The 16297-nt window shown below is 34.6% G+C and overlaps 2 protein-coding genes across 3 annotated transcripts in view; one reads left to right on the top strand and one right to left on the bottom strand.

The window, feature by feature from the left end:
- Window positions 1-338: 338 nt before the first annotated feature.
- Nt5c (5' nucleotidase C) lies at window positions 339-5627 on the bottom strand. The gene is made up of 8 exons (XM_083084001.1): window positions 5391-5627; window positions 3695-3870; window positions 2948-3175; window positions 2348-2488; window positions 2120-2277; window positions 1837-2023; window positions 1608-1748; window positions 339-1432 (listed from the first exon to the last, which is right to left on the bottom strand). The coding sequence occupies exons 1-8, from the start codon at window positions 5575-5577 to the stop codon at window positions 1076-1078; spliced, it is 1575 nt and encodes a 524-aa protein (XP_082940127.1). The 5' UTR covers window positions 5578-5627; the 3' UTR covers window positions 339-1075.
- Window positions 5628-5933: 306 nt separating this feature from the next.
- Dyl (transmembrane protein dusky-like) overlaps window positions 5934-16297 on the top strand; it is a 45110-nt gene continuing 34746 nt past the window's right edge. The window contains exon 1 of one of the 2 annotated variants that reach the window (XM_083084541.1): window positions 5934-6087. The gene's annotated coding sequence lies outside the window, so the exon portion shown is untranslated. The remainder of the gene's footprint in view (window positions 6088-16297) is intronic. The other variant, XM_083084544.1, reaches the window with a different exon arrangement.

The raw sequence follows: 16297 nt of genomic DNA, 5'->3' as shown, positions 1-16297 counted from the left end.
TTATCTTAACAAATATATCTGAGTAGTACAGTATATAATAACACACACACACACACACACACATACACAAATCATTCTATAGAATATGACAAATAATGTAATTTCTTTTATTGGTATATTTAAATATTCATCAAAAATTTATTTTTATTTATTTCCGCATTTTCGTGTAAAAGAAGATAAGAAAAGTTATACAGGAATTTAAATAGATAGCTAATAATAGCACACACACACGTAAATTTCAATTTAGTTTATACAAATCCTGGTTAAGAATTGATAACATGTATGCGCATGATATATTTGTACTTCCTGTTTACATATATGTCATATTCATAGATTCATTATACACAAATTAAACTTTAAATTTATTATGCTTTAACAACAAATGTAAATCTTATTGCAAAAATAATTGAATATCAACATGACTGTTATAAATTGGCATTTCTTTAAAAGCCATATCTATCGCGCAAAAGCTTGCTAGACATGATTTATCTCTTCTCTTTACATAATTTTCTAACAATAAACTAGTAACTATTAGTACTTAAAATATTTGACGAGTTTCATAGTTTAATAATATTTTGCTTATAGCTACGCTCTCTTGTCTATAGCTCTTACTTCATTTCCTATTCTATGTATTTTACAATGTGATATATCACATCATTTTACATAATATGGCTATTGTCATGGTAATAATAATAATAATATAAGAGCCTTCGTAATCTATATAGCTCATTTCATCGCATTTACATACATTATATTCCAATGCAAATTAGTTATAACTATGTGGCTGTAAAAGCACATTAACGTTGATCGATATAGATTTACATTGCATGTATGTATATAATTATGCATACATATACCTATTAAGGTGGTGGTATATATGTGTGAGGCAAGTCCTCATCGTTTCGAAATTATAAACTTCTATATTATGACATTAAATAAATCAGTTTTTTCTCATAATTGAAAACCTATTATTATCGATTCAACATTTAATGCGAAATATTTTGATTGTACGCTCCAAAAGCGTTTGCTACTCACATAAGAACAATAAGTATTTATTTTTTAAAATACTAAAGCTTTACATAAAGTAACTGGTATATTCATGAGGCATTACACCTCTTCTAGGATAGAATGTATGACTCGTGGAATATTCTAAAAGATTTGTGATTGAGCCCATGTAAATGTCGGCAAATCTGAACAGTCTTCTGGAAAAATAAGTCGGGTTGTGATATGATCTAAATACTGAGCCAAATTGTTTGTTGAAGACCGATTTGGTCTCGTTTCTCAATTGATCTCGTTCCTTCATCCATTTATCTAGCTCTTCTTGTACTTCGGCCCCTTCATAATCTTGATGTTCCTCGATTACACCAGTTAACATCTGAAGCCAGTTAGCGTTTTCTTTAAACTTTGGATCGTTCAAGGTTTCGATTTCGTGCTGTAATATAATATGTAATTTTTTATGCTTTGTATATTATATTTATATGAAATTAATTTCAAAAAACAAATTTATATTAAATTAATTTCAATTTTTAATATTTTTGCTTGATACTAAATTAGTATTATCCGAAAGTTTTATCAGAAATAATTAGTAAAAATTTTGCTTAAATTACCGTTAATTCTTTGATTATCGCACCCGTTCGCCAACCATGTTCTAAAGTTACATCCGCCAAATCGCTGTATGGATGATCGCCAAAATATAACACTTGATGTCCTCGCCATCCAGTCATATCTTGAAGCTGTTTAACTGTTCCCTAAAATAATTCATTCAATTATTAAAAATGTATAATGTAATGTGTCTCAAGGATGTAAATTTTTAAGATATCAAACAGAGAGACTCACTTCAAGATATATAACACCCTTGTTGAGTTTAGTGACTCGATCCCATAATTGCGTTTGTTTAACTTCATCGTAAATTCTCAAAGGGCGCGATTCGTCTGTAAAAAATTTTGGTTTCCTTGCTTGAACAATCACTACATCGAAATAGTCTTTCCAATTTTCACCGACCAAAAATTGCATACCCTTATTACTGCAAAACATTAAGAATTGTTTTATTGTTGTTATATTCTGATAAATATCTGAATTAATTATCTAAATTAAAATTATTAATATTTGAAAAACATACACAAAATGGAAAGGACTGTTTGTGACCAAGAACATTTTCTTGTTGGCTTTTTGAAGTCGCTCGAAAAATCTCCTCAAATCTTTATTCTGTTCTAGATACTCGGACACATTTTCCACCACTAGTTGATGCATTATAGGATGGCAGCTTTGCACAGAATTCTAGAGATTGTATAAAATAAATTGTATAAACAATTAGCAGGATTATATTGGCTACGTCAAGATAATTTACCTTAACATCTCTAAATAATATCTCTGGATGATAATCAATGTGATTCTGCAGAAAATATTCCGTAACGTTGCACAATAAACACATTTCCGGCACGGAAAACAAATCGGCTAGTTGAACCATTTTCGCGCGATGTACAATATTCTTAAAGAAAAAACAAAATGTGCAATTAGAATCTTTTAAAAAATTTTTTTATATATCGCAAATATGAATATATACTCATTTTCTGCATAAAACAATCCATCATCAAAAACACACATGTTGATAATGCAAATAGAGAAGGTTAAATATTTTTAGTATATTTTAAAGGATCTTCTTTTTATGAAAACAATGAATTTTGAATTTTGCAAAAATCATTATTTCTTTTCGTCTCATGAAAAAAAGAAATTTTAAGGGAAAACTTTTGATGATTAAAAAAGTCAAAATTTTGTCAACTTATAAATGAAACAATTTTATATATTTTTAGGATTTTAAGCAAATCATGCATTGCTTCTGTTGAGGAATACGCATATTTCCTGTTACATGTACTTACTCTCTTGATGTGTTATATTTTTAATTTTATTTATTGATATTTGCAATTCTTTCATTCAATAACAAACTTACGTAAGAGTGCTTGTGTGGCGCCTCCACATAAGCTATCGGTATTATCCTATTTTTGTAGACTCGGAGGACCTCGTCGTCGGGTACAGGATGCAAACCACGATAAACGGCACCCAATTGAATTTGCAAGAAGCTGTCGAGCTTCAGCAGGAGACCCTTTTCGATGTCGTAATGGAGGCCGCGGACGGTAAAATTTTCTCTGTATTCTAGATTGGCAATTCCCTCTGGATACTGGAAAGGGCAATTAAATGAGTTTAAGCAAAGTTCAAGATGAAATTCTAATCGGAAATGTAATTATCTTTTGATTTCGGCAGAAATTCTGAGTAACTGTCCTTTAAGATGAAGGCAAGTGGGACAAAGTTCTGTATACTTTTACTTTTAATTCTTTCTTAATGCTTTCTCGTCTCGACAAAATATAGAAATTATATTTCCAACAAACTCTATACTTATATTATTAAATAATAATTTCTTAAATAAAATAGATGTTGGATATGATAGCTAGTGATACACATCTACATATGTATACGCATTTTTTTCTATCTATAATTAAAAATATTTGTGATTAAAGATATTTCTAATAAAAATATATTTTTTCAATTATATCATTACGATATGTGAATTGTAATTTTAAGAAAAGTTATTTATATTTAAAGAAGAACAAGAAATTGTATACGAGTCTAATAAATTATATAAATACTATTATATTTTTATTATATTTTAATCAATCGATTATCACAGAAAGATAAAGACCTTGTATTTTTTAATGAGCATATCGCGTCCCAGATTGTAAAGCAAATAATCCATGGATGGCTTGTAACAGGCCAGCGTATAATCGTAATCAAATCCATAGACCTGAACTTCTTTTAAGTCGAGTTCATTGCAGGCAAATACACCCTTCGGATTCACATCTTGAGGGAGTTTCTTCGCTAAAATTGCAACGATATAAATAAATTATCAATATTTTTTATAGATAATGAATATTGCATCTAATCTGGTGCAATAAAAACTGTGTATATAATCTGCAATAAATAATATAATATTAAATAAATATTAATATAATTATATTATAATTATTATAATTATTAATATAATATAATTAATGTAATATAGAATTATTTTGTACGTTTCTCTCTCGAAAAAAAAATATGGAATCTTTTTAATACATCGCTATTGTTCTCGATCTTAATTCAATGCGAATTAAAGTCCTTAATTGGAATGATATGAGAACTACAGTTATTACTTTTTCAGACCTAACTGGCGATCAATTCGCGCGGTGCTCTCGTTTCATTCTACAAATATACAAGCTGATTTTCACTGTCCTAGATTTTTCTGCCTATACATTCGTCTCTGCTTTCGTCGTGCCGTGGGAAGGGAGAGAGGGGGGGAGAAACCGATCTGCGATCTAAATCTAATCTGTCTCCGTTGTTCCCCCTCTGTCCTCCCTACGCGGCCTCTTTATATCGCTTTTTTCGGCGCCATCGCGAGCTAATTAATGAAGATAAATATCCTGATGAGCTGAAAAGTAGTGGGAAAAGATAGAGAATCTCATCAATAATTTATGTACTCTTTTATTTTTATCTGTTCCCTCGAATAATTTACTTGATGTGATTTAGCACGTCTTATATATATATCGTCAGTTTATAACTATAAATATAATATCACCAATAAGTTTGTCAACGCAAACGGTTGGCAGAGATACGAGAGATATCTTATCTTAAATCTTGCGGTGTGCATTATGTCATGTTTTTCGCACCCGTAACAAATTTATGTGAATGTGCATCGGACAAAATGCTTTTCTTGCTAAAACTTTCCACTTCTACAATTTATCGACGCTCCGCGAATTTATGAATAATAATATACACGCATTAATTAATTTCCTAATTATATAAGTGACAAAAAATGGGCATTTGTAATTCGAGACATCCGCATTTAAAGGAGGAAAAAGATCGTTTACAATAATCGCGAAAGCGATAATATCGTACATTCTTCAAAAGTACGTTACGAATAACAGGAAAAGACTAATCTTGCACGTTAATAGTTACTCTCACGTGGCAAAATACTCGGCAACATGCCAGAGAATCGCGATAAATCTCTTCAGTCGCCAAATTCTACATAATAACGAAACGTCTCTCTCTCTCATCCGCATCAAAATTTCGCGACGATTAAATCTTGGCCCTTCTTTCCTAAAGATACGTAACGGTGCATCTTCCTCCCCCCCATCCCCCTCGAGGGGTGATGATCCGCGTGCCCAGTAAAAATAATTTCTTCGGCGTGCGCGTTGTGTCAAGGTCGCGCGCGCGCGTCTTATCGATACCTCGAACGCGCGACGCGCATGCGCCGCGAGCGCGCGTGCGCGCGCTCAGAATGTGCGAGCGAGACGGACGTATCTAGACGGACGTCAACGACGCGCACGACATTGGCATGGCCGCGGACGTTCGGTACTCACACTTGCACTTGTCGAACATCTTCAGATAATTTTCGCGCAAAACTTCGCGCGACACTGGACCGCGATTGAGGGCGCGGTCGCCCACCGCACGCCTCGACTCCCCATGGGATGCGGTGATCCGGCGTAGACGCGCCAACCGAGTTTCTGCGACGCGACATGTTGTCACGACAGTCCTCGCGTGCAGCATCACGGACGATTGGCAGGCGCGCGACGCGAACTGTCGCGGCGGCGCGCGGCGATTGGCGTGCCGCGCGGGCGGCCGATTTGAATCCAAAGCGCCGTCACGAACTAGGGGAAGGATCTAAGGCGGGAAACTCGACTCGCGGAAATCGGAGGCGCGTGATTGGCTGGCGCCGGCTCCGATGCGTCGCGATTGGGCGCCGCGATCGCGCCTCGCGTTCCTATTGGACGACGCCGCGTGTGGGGGCGCTGGGTGCGCTCCGTCGACCTCGTCTCGCGGATGACATTCCGTTCTCGATTGTTTGTTGCCTTCAAGGCCGCGCGCGAAACGTGTCCGCGATATATATACGGAATATTATTTATGTAATAGAAGAGTTATTTGAGCGTGTTAACTGCTATTTGGACTCAATGAGTTTAAGTGATGTACACCGTTACGTGTTCGATGACGACGATGTTTCGAAATCACGGCGTCTCGGCGGATATCGTGATCGAGTATTTACGAAGTGGCTATTTTAAGGTAAGGTTTTAATGTTCTAAACATGAGGAGCCTCAAGAACTTTTGAGATATTTGAAAATATCTCGCCTTCGTATTATTGGATATTCGGTCCTTTGTGTTAAAAATATGATTTTAAAGAGACGATTTTTAAAAATTGCATATACGAGAGTTGTTTTTTGAATATTTAAAAGGTTTCTTAGGTTCTCTGTTATTTATTTCGTTTCCGTAAAATGGCGGATCTTTAAACGATACATTCCGTCCATAATTTTCATTACTGTTACTTTTATCACAACGAATATATAATATATTCGATTCTAATAAGCGCGCATTATTTTAATGACAGCGTTCAAAGATCCGCTTAAATGTGCTATACTTTGGGAAGAAAATGTCATACATTTCTCTTTCGTTTTATTCCCAAGTCACGGAATAAAATTGATCGGTCCAATTCCGAGCTATTAAAATACTCGTGCGTTCTAACGGCCTACGTGACGTTAGATATCCAATTAGGGTCGGCCGAATGTTCGAAACGCTTTGGCGCTTTTAGAAAGCCAGGCGGGCGATATCTGCCCGCGGGATCTGTATTCCGTGGCGATTCCCTTCCCCTTTTATTTGCTTAATATTTTCCTCGCGCTAGCTCGAGAATTGGGTTAATTACCTCACGAATCCAACCTGCGTGATTTGAATGCGGCGGAGATTTTCTTCCTTTTTTTCCCTCTTTTTTTTGCGAGCTAAATACCCGGCGCTCGACGCGCATAATTCCCAGACATATCCCTGCTCCCTTCTGCGCAGGGTATAGACTTGTACGAGGACGTTCTAGGATACTTAACACACTTCGCACCTGATCCTAATTGCGAGAAACTACCCGCGTGCGTTTGCAACCGGTACCGATTATACACCTCCATATTTAATGGGTGGCCGCGAGCGTGCGATGGACGATGTCGATGGTATGATTAATGATCGCGATTGTGTCATCCGTCCGTTTCTTCTGCATCCGCGTGTTTTGCCGTTATCGGTTCACTTAATAGACCAGAAAAAAGCAGGTAAACGTCATTTATCCCAAGATTATAGGAAGCCATCGGTTAATGAAATAGAAGGATGAGAGGAATGAATTATACCGCGTGTTACAGGCGGCTTTTAAGCTTCATATAACGATAATAACGACCAAGAAAGATCAACTACCATCGAGGATATTTTGTAACATATTATCTCTTTTTTATTTATTTATTTGCATATTTGTTCTCTTGTGCTACTTGCAAGTATCGATATGTCTTTCGATTGTATTCTCTAAAATAGCGACGCAGTCGAAAAAAAGAATATATCGTGAAATTAATGATTTTATCCCGGAGTAACACCGGCTTTCGACATTCAAAAACGATTATTCATTGATTCCTTGATCGATGGAATGTCGGAAGCTGCACAATTTTCCAACATATCCACATGTAACCATCCTGCTGCTATTGGTGACACGCGACCTCATTACCTTAATCTAACATAGTCTTGGATCCTCGGTCATCGTACTCTTCTATGATAATGTATTTAGTCGTATATATTCTGCGGGACGTTATCTTGAGTGATTACCTTCTCGGTATATAATTATGATTATGAATGTTGCATAACAGTCTTTTTATTTACATTTAACAGTGTTTATTGCCGATATTATATGAGAAATAATACAAAAGCGCATGTAAGATGCAGATAAAGTAATATGTAATATATAATTTTACACTCACACTCTCTATCTTTATTAATGATATTAATTTTTAGAGTGATAATAAACGTCACATGTTATATGTAAAAATATACGTATTTCACACACGCGTACGGATATATAATATTTTTCAGCTCTTTGATAAAAATGAGACGAATAAAATTACAAACTTTTACGACCGAATTTTTGAAATACTAGCCGTCGAATTTCGACTTCAAATATACAATTTCACAGTACAATCGAATTTTACGTTATAACAAAGTATGCGTACATTCACAATATTCTCTGTAAAATTTCCCATACGTTTTCCGTGATACCCTGAGGCACTGAATGCACATCCTGCGTCTCGTATATTGACAGTTTCAGCAGAATCAACGTTATGCACGTCGTTGCTGCTGAAGACTCGTTCGTTCGATCGCGAATTTCATATCCGTGAATATTGTGTTAAAAATAGTAGCTTTTTACTCCTTTACGGAGAGTTAGTTTTACGTTTGCGATTTCCTATGTTATTTGGCGCCTTTCAACATGATTCCATATATTTCTACATATTTTTCCTTGTATCAATTATTTCCGATTAACGTACGGTATTTTTGATTGTTATATTTTTGTTATTTTCGTGTTAAGAAGATAATTTAATGTAAAATATAACAAATATTTATTAGATTAAAATTTTTGAGAAAAAATAGTATTTCGGAGAAAGATAAATCTGCGAGAATGTTCGCTTTTTAAGAAACGTTTCAAAAGGATTTCTCGAGTGATTTACGAACATTATAAATCTTTTTTTTTCATCGAATTACGCACACGCTATGCTTATATCACGGTAATATTACTATCATATAGATGTAACGAGTTATGCGAGCGAAATGCGCTAATTAGCTGATAATTACGCTCGCAATTTTCGATCTGCACTAATCTGTTACTTAATGATTCACACTAATTTTAGTTTGCGGCCATTAAGCTCGTTCATTTCTTCGCGGATCGTCAAATTTGCAGCAGTACTCGGATAGTAAAACGCGGCGATAATTAAGTAAAAAATAAATAAAAGTCACCACCGCAATAAAATTCAGCCAATTAGTTTAAGTTTGTTTGTCTTTCTTGTAAAAAGAAATCGACAGTTTGTCTTTCTTATAAAAACAAATCGACAGTTCTAGTTAGTTACAGAAATACCTTTAATGATTGAAATTTTTTATTAAGCCGTTAATTTTGCCATTAATTATGTTGTTAATTTTTTATAAATAAAAGATTTTTTTTAAGTTGAATATAAGAGAAAATAATGATTCGATATATCAATAAATCTAAAAATCTAAATTTAATATAATATTTAATTTAATTTAATTTAATATTTAATTTAATATAATGTATTAAAAATCTAAATTTAATATATTTGGATATTTATTTTTCATGCATTATTATTTACAATTTTAAATAAAAAATTATAAAGGAATATAATTTTTACTTGTATAATACAATTGGAACGTTCAGTGCTCTTTAGATTAGATTACTATCAAGTCGGAAAAACAATGTTTTTAAAATTTTCTCCTGAATATCTGAAATCGTGAATTATGAGCACTTCCTGTATAAAGATATTGTCGCATTTCCCATCACACGGATGACTTCTCTCGGTTTTTATCTCGGTTTTAGCTCACGTTTCAGCTTCTTATAGTTCTAACAATTGCTCGTATTTGTCTTCTTAGTAGACGGAGGTTAATTACAATCAGAGAGACCGTGTTAATGGTGCCTGGAGACTTTATGCGGGAAGTGCGATTTTCTCTTCTAATGACAATGAAACGTAATCTAAAGCTAGGCCTATCTTGATGATGCAAAATCGCTTAAAGCAATAAAACGCGTTTTTAATATAACGTGTGTGTTTGAAGCAGCAACTGTATATAACACAATAGCGATGATCGTTTCAATACAAAAATGATTTTAAACAATGTTGAATCATATCAGGGGTTTCAAATAAAAAAGATAAAAAATCAATCAGAAAATTGGTTAAACATAAATGCTCTGAAATATAATATAAAATCGTATTATGTAAAAATAAAGCATAAAGTCATGTTTCTTGGGCAATTTATGACGATTAAAAAAAATGGTATTTTCTGTTCAATTTTTTAAGAAACCATTTGAATCATTTATGTATGCTATTTATAAAGTTAACTCTATATATATAAACAACATTAGGTTTTTATATTAAATTTCTGATGATCGGAATTGATGCATTTTGCAAATTTTAAAATGCTTTATTAGATACGATTTAACTGATCGATTTTGCGTCTATTATATTGAAGGAGGACGCAAACCGCTAGGTTGTTTTGCTCTCGAGATGTAACTCATCTTCGGCTCGCTGATGATGGAAATTGCTTTAAAAGGCTCGCGTCTAATTAATATCTCTTCTCTATAGTCGCACACATCTAACGTGCATGTGCGACATGTGAAATTGCAGTATGCGTCACTCAAGGATACGCTAGTGTACGATCGCGCTCGCGCGCGCAAGCGGCGCAAAGGTGGCGAAGAACGCAGATCGCTAAAGGCGCTGTTCCGGTGACCTACTCCGCGATTATCACTCACCGGTGGCCGATCGTCGATGCAAGTGCGTGAGCGTTAACTAGTGTTGCCAACTATACCACGCCACGCGAAAAGGAGGACGCCGCGACGCGGGGACGTAATCACGATATAAACGTTGCGCGAATCTCTTCTTGTTTTTCGGGCCCTTTCTCGGCGCGATTCTAACAGGTGCGTTGAACCGACATTTGTCCGCAAAGAGATAGCGACTCGTGATTTTATCCTCTCAATCCGATTTAGTACTTTACTAGGATTCCATTTTCCTTGGCATCCAAAATTATTTGCTGAAGAATATACAATAAAATAATCAGAGTATCATTAAATATCATAATAAATTATTGTTTTGTGTTATAATATTTTATATAAATAATAGAAAATATTTTGTAACAACACAAAGGGAATTAATTTTGAATTATTATAAAATGTTTGCAGTGACACTTTTTTTTTATTGAATCTATTATCGAAATATATGGAAGGATTTTGGATATTATTATATAGCTTTAATTTTCATACATCAAGTTATTTACATTGGTGTGAATTTTAAATTTTCGAAACGAGTAGAAAAACTTAATCTTCTTCTATTAATATACATTTTTTACTAAAATTAATTTAATGTATAATATTACAGAGAATATTTTTTCCATTAAAATAGAGGTGAAATATCATGCTATTTGATTTACGTTGATATACTTATGTAGCTTTCGGATATAAAATATATACATTTATTAAAGAAATTTAAATTAATTAAAAATATACATATTTATTAAATAAATTTAAATTAATTAAAATTTAAATTTTTACTAAATAAATTTATTAAATAGTGTAGAGATTAGCTGTGCAATAATCATATAATAGCGAATCAATCAAATCAACAGCGAAAAAAATCTAGATCTGTTTCTCGATCTCCCTCTTAGTCCTCCTATTAAGTGAATGATGAGTCCGGATCGCTGGGTGATAATTGCCAATTTCTGGCAAGAGTCTGCGCGGAGAAAGTATGGCCGATCAGAAAGATGCTGCGATCGATCTGGGCGGCAAAGCGTGACCGATTCGTGAATATTGAACATGATTTCTTGATCGCAAAGTGCTTTTTGCTCATCTTGCGTTTATCCTATTTTTCACGCGTTTACCGTAACCGTTGACTTTTTAAAGCTATAAGTACGTGTATGATATCTCTTTTCCTTGTTAATGTTTATGTATCTTCTAACGAGTTGTATCTCAAAATTTTCTTTAAATATTGAATTATAACGAATTAAAATAACAGCGAATTCGTATCGTAATTCGAGGATGAGTGACATTTTAGACTGAGAACACATGATGATAAAATAAAGATTGTTAAATAAATACGGCATACTTTTATCGAATATATTTGGCAAATGAGGGCATTGTTTGGAACCTACTTAACATATATTTCCAACTTGTTTGCACAAATGCGGCCGCGACTTTCTTATCGTGACGTCACTCTTACATTTATCGTGTGACTTGATGCGTAAGAAATTGAACCGTGTACCGTTTTATTGCCGGCTTCCTTGTTGTTGCCACCCTTGCAGCGTATGTTATCTTGCATAGTTTAAGACTCGCTGCAAAGATTTGACGTCATCCAAGGCACATGCAAATGATGATTACTTTGAACGGAAGAGCGGATAATGAAAAGAAATAGCTCGGTACAATGACTTTGGTGATTCCTTAACGCTAGTTGCACTCGACGAAATATGATCGGAAAATGGAACGGTATTTATCATCCAGAACCAGGTAACAAGGCAAGCAAGACAGCGTACAATTATCCCAGCAAGCGGGAGGGCAATGAACTGAAGAAAACTGCCCTTTCAGTCCAAGTAGAAATCTTCCTGTTGATTCCATACGTGTCAACTTTACATTATAAACTTTATTACAAAAATTATTAATAATAAATATTTAATAATTAATAATTAATAATTAATATTTAAAATTATTAAAATTATAAAATTATATTACAAAAATTTCTCTCACGTATCAGATGTAAAACATAATGCTGGGATTAAAAGAAATTAAAGAAATAGATTTTTTTTGTAATGAGCTAAATGTTCTTTGAAAATTTAATAATGAACCTAAAAATGTGATATCTTGTTATTTGAAAATTTGAAGCATATATTGGAGATTTGAATATATAATGGGATTATTATATGAAACGACAAGTGGCACTCTCTACGAGCGCGCGCTTTTAACGGATGGAAAAACAGCCTTGACCTAGTCGGGTGAGCGTGTATGTAATGTCCAATTGACGTATTTGAAAATAGTATTTTATGACCAATTCGCTATCGGCAGAGACAATTCAGTTTTACACGTTCTAACCGCAGGCAGCACAATGGAAACGTATCATTGCAACAAGCAATTGACGTAAGAGGCTTTAGGTTGTACGTCTTGTTAACTGATTTGTTGTTCCTTTTGTCGCGTTTCTGTCTTGCATAATTGAAGGAAAAAAGCTAATGGTTAGGAAAACCCGTCTTGCGGACGTGTAAAGTAGCTTATTATCGTTTCATAGAGCTAAATTGTTAATTATATCTCTTTCAAAATATAGGTGATAAAATTATATAATTAAAAATATATGTAAATGTAATGATACACATTATAAAATATGTATAATTATACGTGTATATAATTATAAATTTTTCAATATCCTATATGGTTGATGTGCATTAAATAGTTGCTGTGGTATTAATGTTTAGCATGTGACATTGAATGAAAATTAATATATCAACCTTAATAGATTTGTTGACGTACATGATTACACTAGATTATATATAGTCTAATCAAGTAGAAAAAAACTCTTGTACTAATTTAATTTTAACTAAATTATTTGTAAAAAAGATTACATTTTTCTTACATTAATTTTACTATATTAATTTTAATATTTAATTAATTTGATATTGCTGCTTAAGCAAAATTCTCACTTTCAGCATAATTAGATTAAATTACAAAATATATTATATGCCGTAGCAAAATAACATTATGAAGGATATTATTGGATTTACGTATTTTTAGCAGGACATTAACGCAAATACGAAATATATCCTCCTCGTTTTACGAGGACACGTTATTTATGCGGCTCATCGTCGCGACGCGATACTATAATAAATAATTTCGATTAAAGGGCTCCGTTTATCATACAAATTCAATAGGCAACGCTTGCCCAGGCTTATAACCGCGGCTACAGTGCGTTTCAATTAAAATCGTAATAGAATACATTATCACCTCTGCGCCGAGCATAAATTTTCCCGAGCATAATAGTCGAAAATATTTCTTTTGTTTAACAAGCGCGATTGCGATTTTTTAAACGTGAGTGTAAACTGAATGATTTATTGTCATTTCACATTGAAAATTAAATTAAAATTCTAGTCTTTCAAATAAATGAAACGAAAATTGAGAGTAAACACGCCGCGATGCTTATTTGCATTACAAGAGAGGTATCTGGAATCTATAAAATTGAGATGCTCCGAGTAATCTGGGCTCGGTTGAAATTTCCGTCAAGGGAAAGTCGGCTGAACGTTGGTCAAAGAATATGTTCCTGCTACTGATTTCCACCTTTTCTGGGCCACCCTGTAGAGAAAGAATATCGAGACGATGGAAGAGAGTTCGTCGATCCGCATACCACATCGCCGGATGATTGTGCGGCGACGTTACAAACACGCGCGCGCGACACACACGGGCTCGGTGTTGTAGGCCGGAGAAGGAACGAGACACTACAAAGTGGCGTGCCACGAGAGTATGGACCTTGCGAACGGTCAAAGTCGTGGCCTACTTCACTTCCTGGCTCCGAGAAACTTTCTCCTCGTGCCGCTCGTGCGTTCACGCGAGAACCGAGCGCGGCGGGGTGTACTCGAGATCGGATGTATCGTCGAGATCGTGGTTTCCCCCGCTCGTCATCTCTAGGATGATGCACGGTGGACGAAAATGCCGCTCTAAAGATCAGTGTTAGCGTTATTAGCGTATTTAGCGTAATTATTGTCAATTCCAGATGACGCTATCTTTGATCTTCATGAGTAAACTTAGTCAGAGAGCTGTATTATTATTTTATCGTTAAATTAACCCGTGAATATAGATGTAAATTTTGTGTAGAAGTATGTGAATTTATCAGTAACAAATTTGTCCAAGTTTAAAGTATGGATCTTCTTATGATGCTATTCATTTTTACTTTGTTGAGAAAGGTATAAATATAAAATCTAGTTCAGGTTTTTTTTCTGGGAAAATCTACAGCGTGTTTGATACTTTTCCATTTATAAAATTATTCCCTTTAGTTGATAATTAAATAAACTTAATCTTCGATGCTAACAATATCGAGATAGATATAATCTTGCGTATTATTCCTGGAAAATGGATCAAATCGTTGCTTTTAAATTTTATTTGATCGAATTGGTGTCCATATCGTAACCATTCCAAGGATATTAATAATCCGCTGTTATCGATGCTAAAAACGGTCTCTCATCTCGTCCTGATTTTTGTTAATCGGCCAACGTATAACTAAAAGTATTATTCGGAACGTTCCATTGGCCGAGTATCCGACGGTACATCCGAGTATGGGCCACGATCCATAAACCATGTGTACGAAGCGTGCACCACTCGCTTGCGCCAGGTCGATAATCCACGAGCGACCGTGCAGTAAAATATCCCTGAGATCGGACAAACACCTGAGAGAATTGATACCTCGAAGTCGTAAACGCGTATCTTGGGCTCTCATGGGTGCAGGCCGACGAGTTTCACCGATTACCTCTCGAAGGTTGAACCTTCGCGGTGATACACCTTTCGATATATCCGATTCGATACGTCCGCTAGTTACACTTTGGAAAATTGCAGCTGACTGATGGCCCCGACGGGTTTCGGGTTCCCGATTGTAACCCGTTCGGGGCCAGAGAACGTCGCCGATCGCCATGTTCTGATTGCTTGAGGAATCAGAGCGTCCTCTCCGTGTTGGTCGGACTGATACAGATTTCGCAAGTCACCGTGATCTAAACGCGATGCACCGACGGTAATAATGCGTTGGTAATTAGCTACTGGTGTACTAGACATCTATCATTTGTTTCCAAGAAAATTTGATGGTGCGAATCAATGTGTATTTTGGCAACCTTTGATTCATTTTTCTTATGCTGAAATTTCATTTTATTACGTGCAATATTTTCGTAATAATTAATCTGGAACTGATAATTCTTGATATTTTTAAATAAATTGTTTTTTTTTTAATAAGTATTTATAATAAAACAATAAGAAAATATAATTTTTTGCATAATTAATAAAATTATATACATCAATGGAAAATTAGATTTTAATAGAATTTAAAGTACTCTTTACAAATATATGTGTGCTATTTTAAAATAAGAATCGTAGATTATTTAATTGAAAAAACGTTCGTTTCAATACATGATTATCCTGTGAAAAGATAAGAAAGATACACAATTATCGTGAGCGTATACTAAATGTATAACGCGTTAATGTGCACGAAGGGAATTTGCGAGTGAGCGATTATGGTCCGTTCAAATTGATGGATAGGATAGAACGTATCTAGCCGTCAGTGAGCGAATATTCTGTTTGCGAATGCCGGGCGCCAATCGATTCCGGATGCACTTCGCAAAAGCTGCGGGAGTGCTAGATGCGATTCTCCCCGCAGTATCGATGCGGCTCGAATTCCGTTGCGAGAAAAGCCAACTGCAACGCTATTGTTGGCGAATGCACTAGGTCGATCGTATTACGGAATTTATAGTAAGTGCACTGAAAAAGGTCCGGTACTTTCAATAGTTGAAAGTTCAATCGAGAGAAATAAATGTCGTAAGATATTAACCAGTTGTAATAATTGCATAATCCCTTAATAATTCCTTCGATTGTAATAATGTATAATTCTTTAGATAATTTAATTTGTAATAAAGAAAATGATGTTCCCATAAAAATATTAAAAAGATTTATTAAAAATTTATTAAAGAAGATTTATTAAAAAGA

Source organism: Camponotus vicinus, unplaced genomic scaffold (assembly GCF_025532165.1).
Source record: "Camponotus vicinus isolate PSW18456_S1 unplaced genomic scaffold, iyCamVici1.0 SCAF_12, whole genome shotgun sequence".
In the NCBI taxonomy this organism is placed as follows: Eukaryota; Metazoa; Arthropoda; class Insecta; order Hymenoptera; family Formicidae; genus Camponotus; species Camponotus vicinus.
Note: the sequence above shows the minus strand (reverse complement) of the source record. Positions and strands in the feature narration are given on the sequence as shown.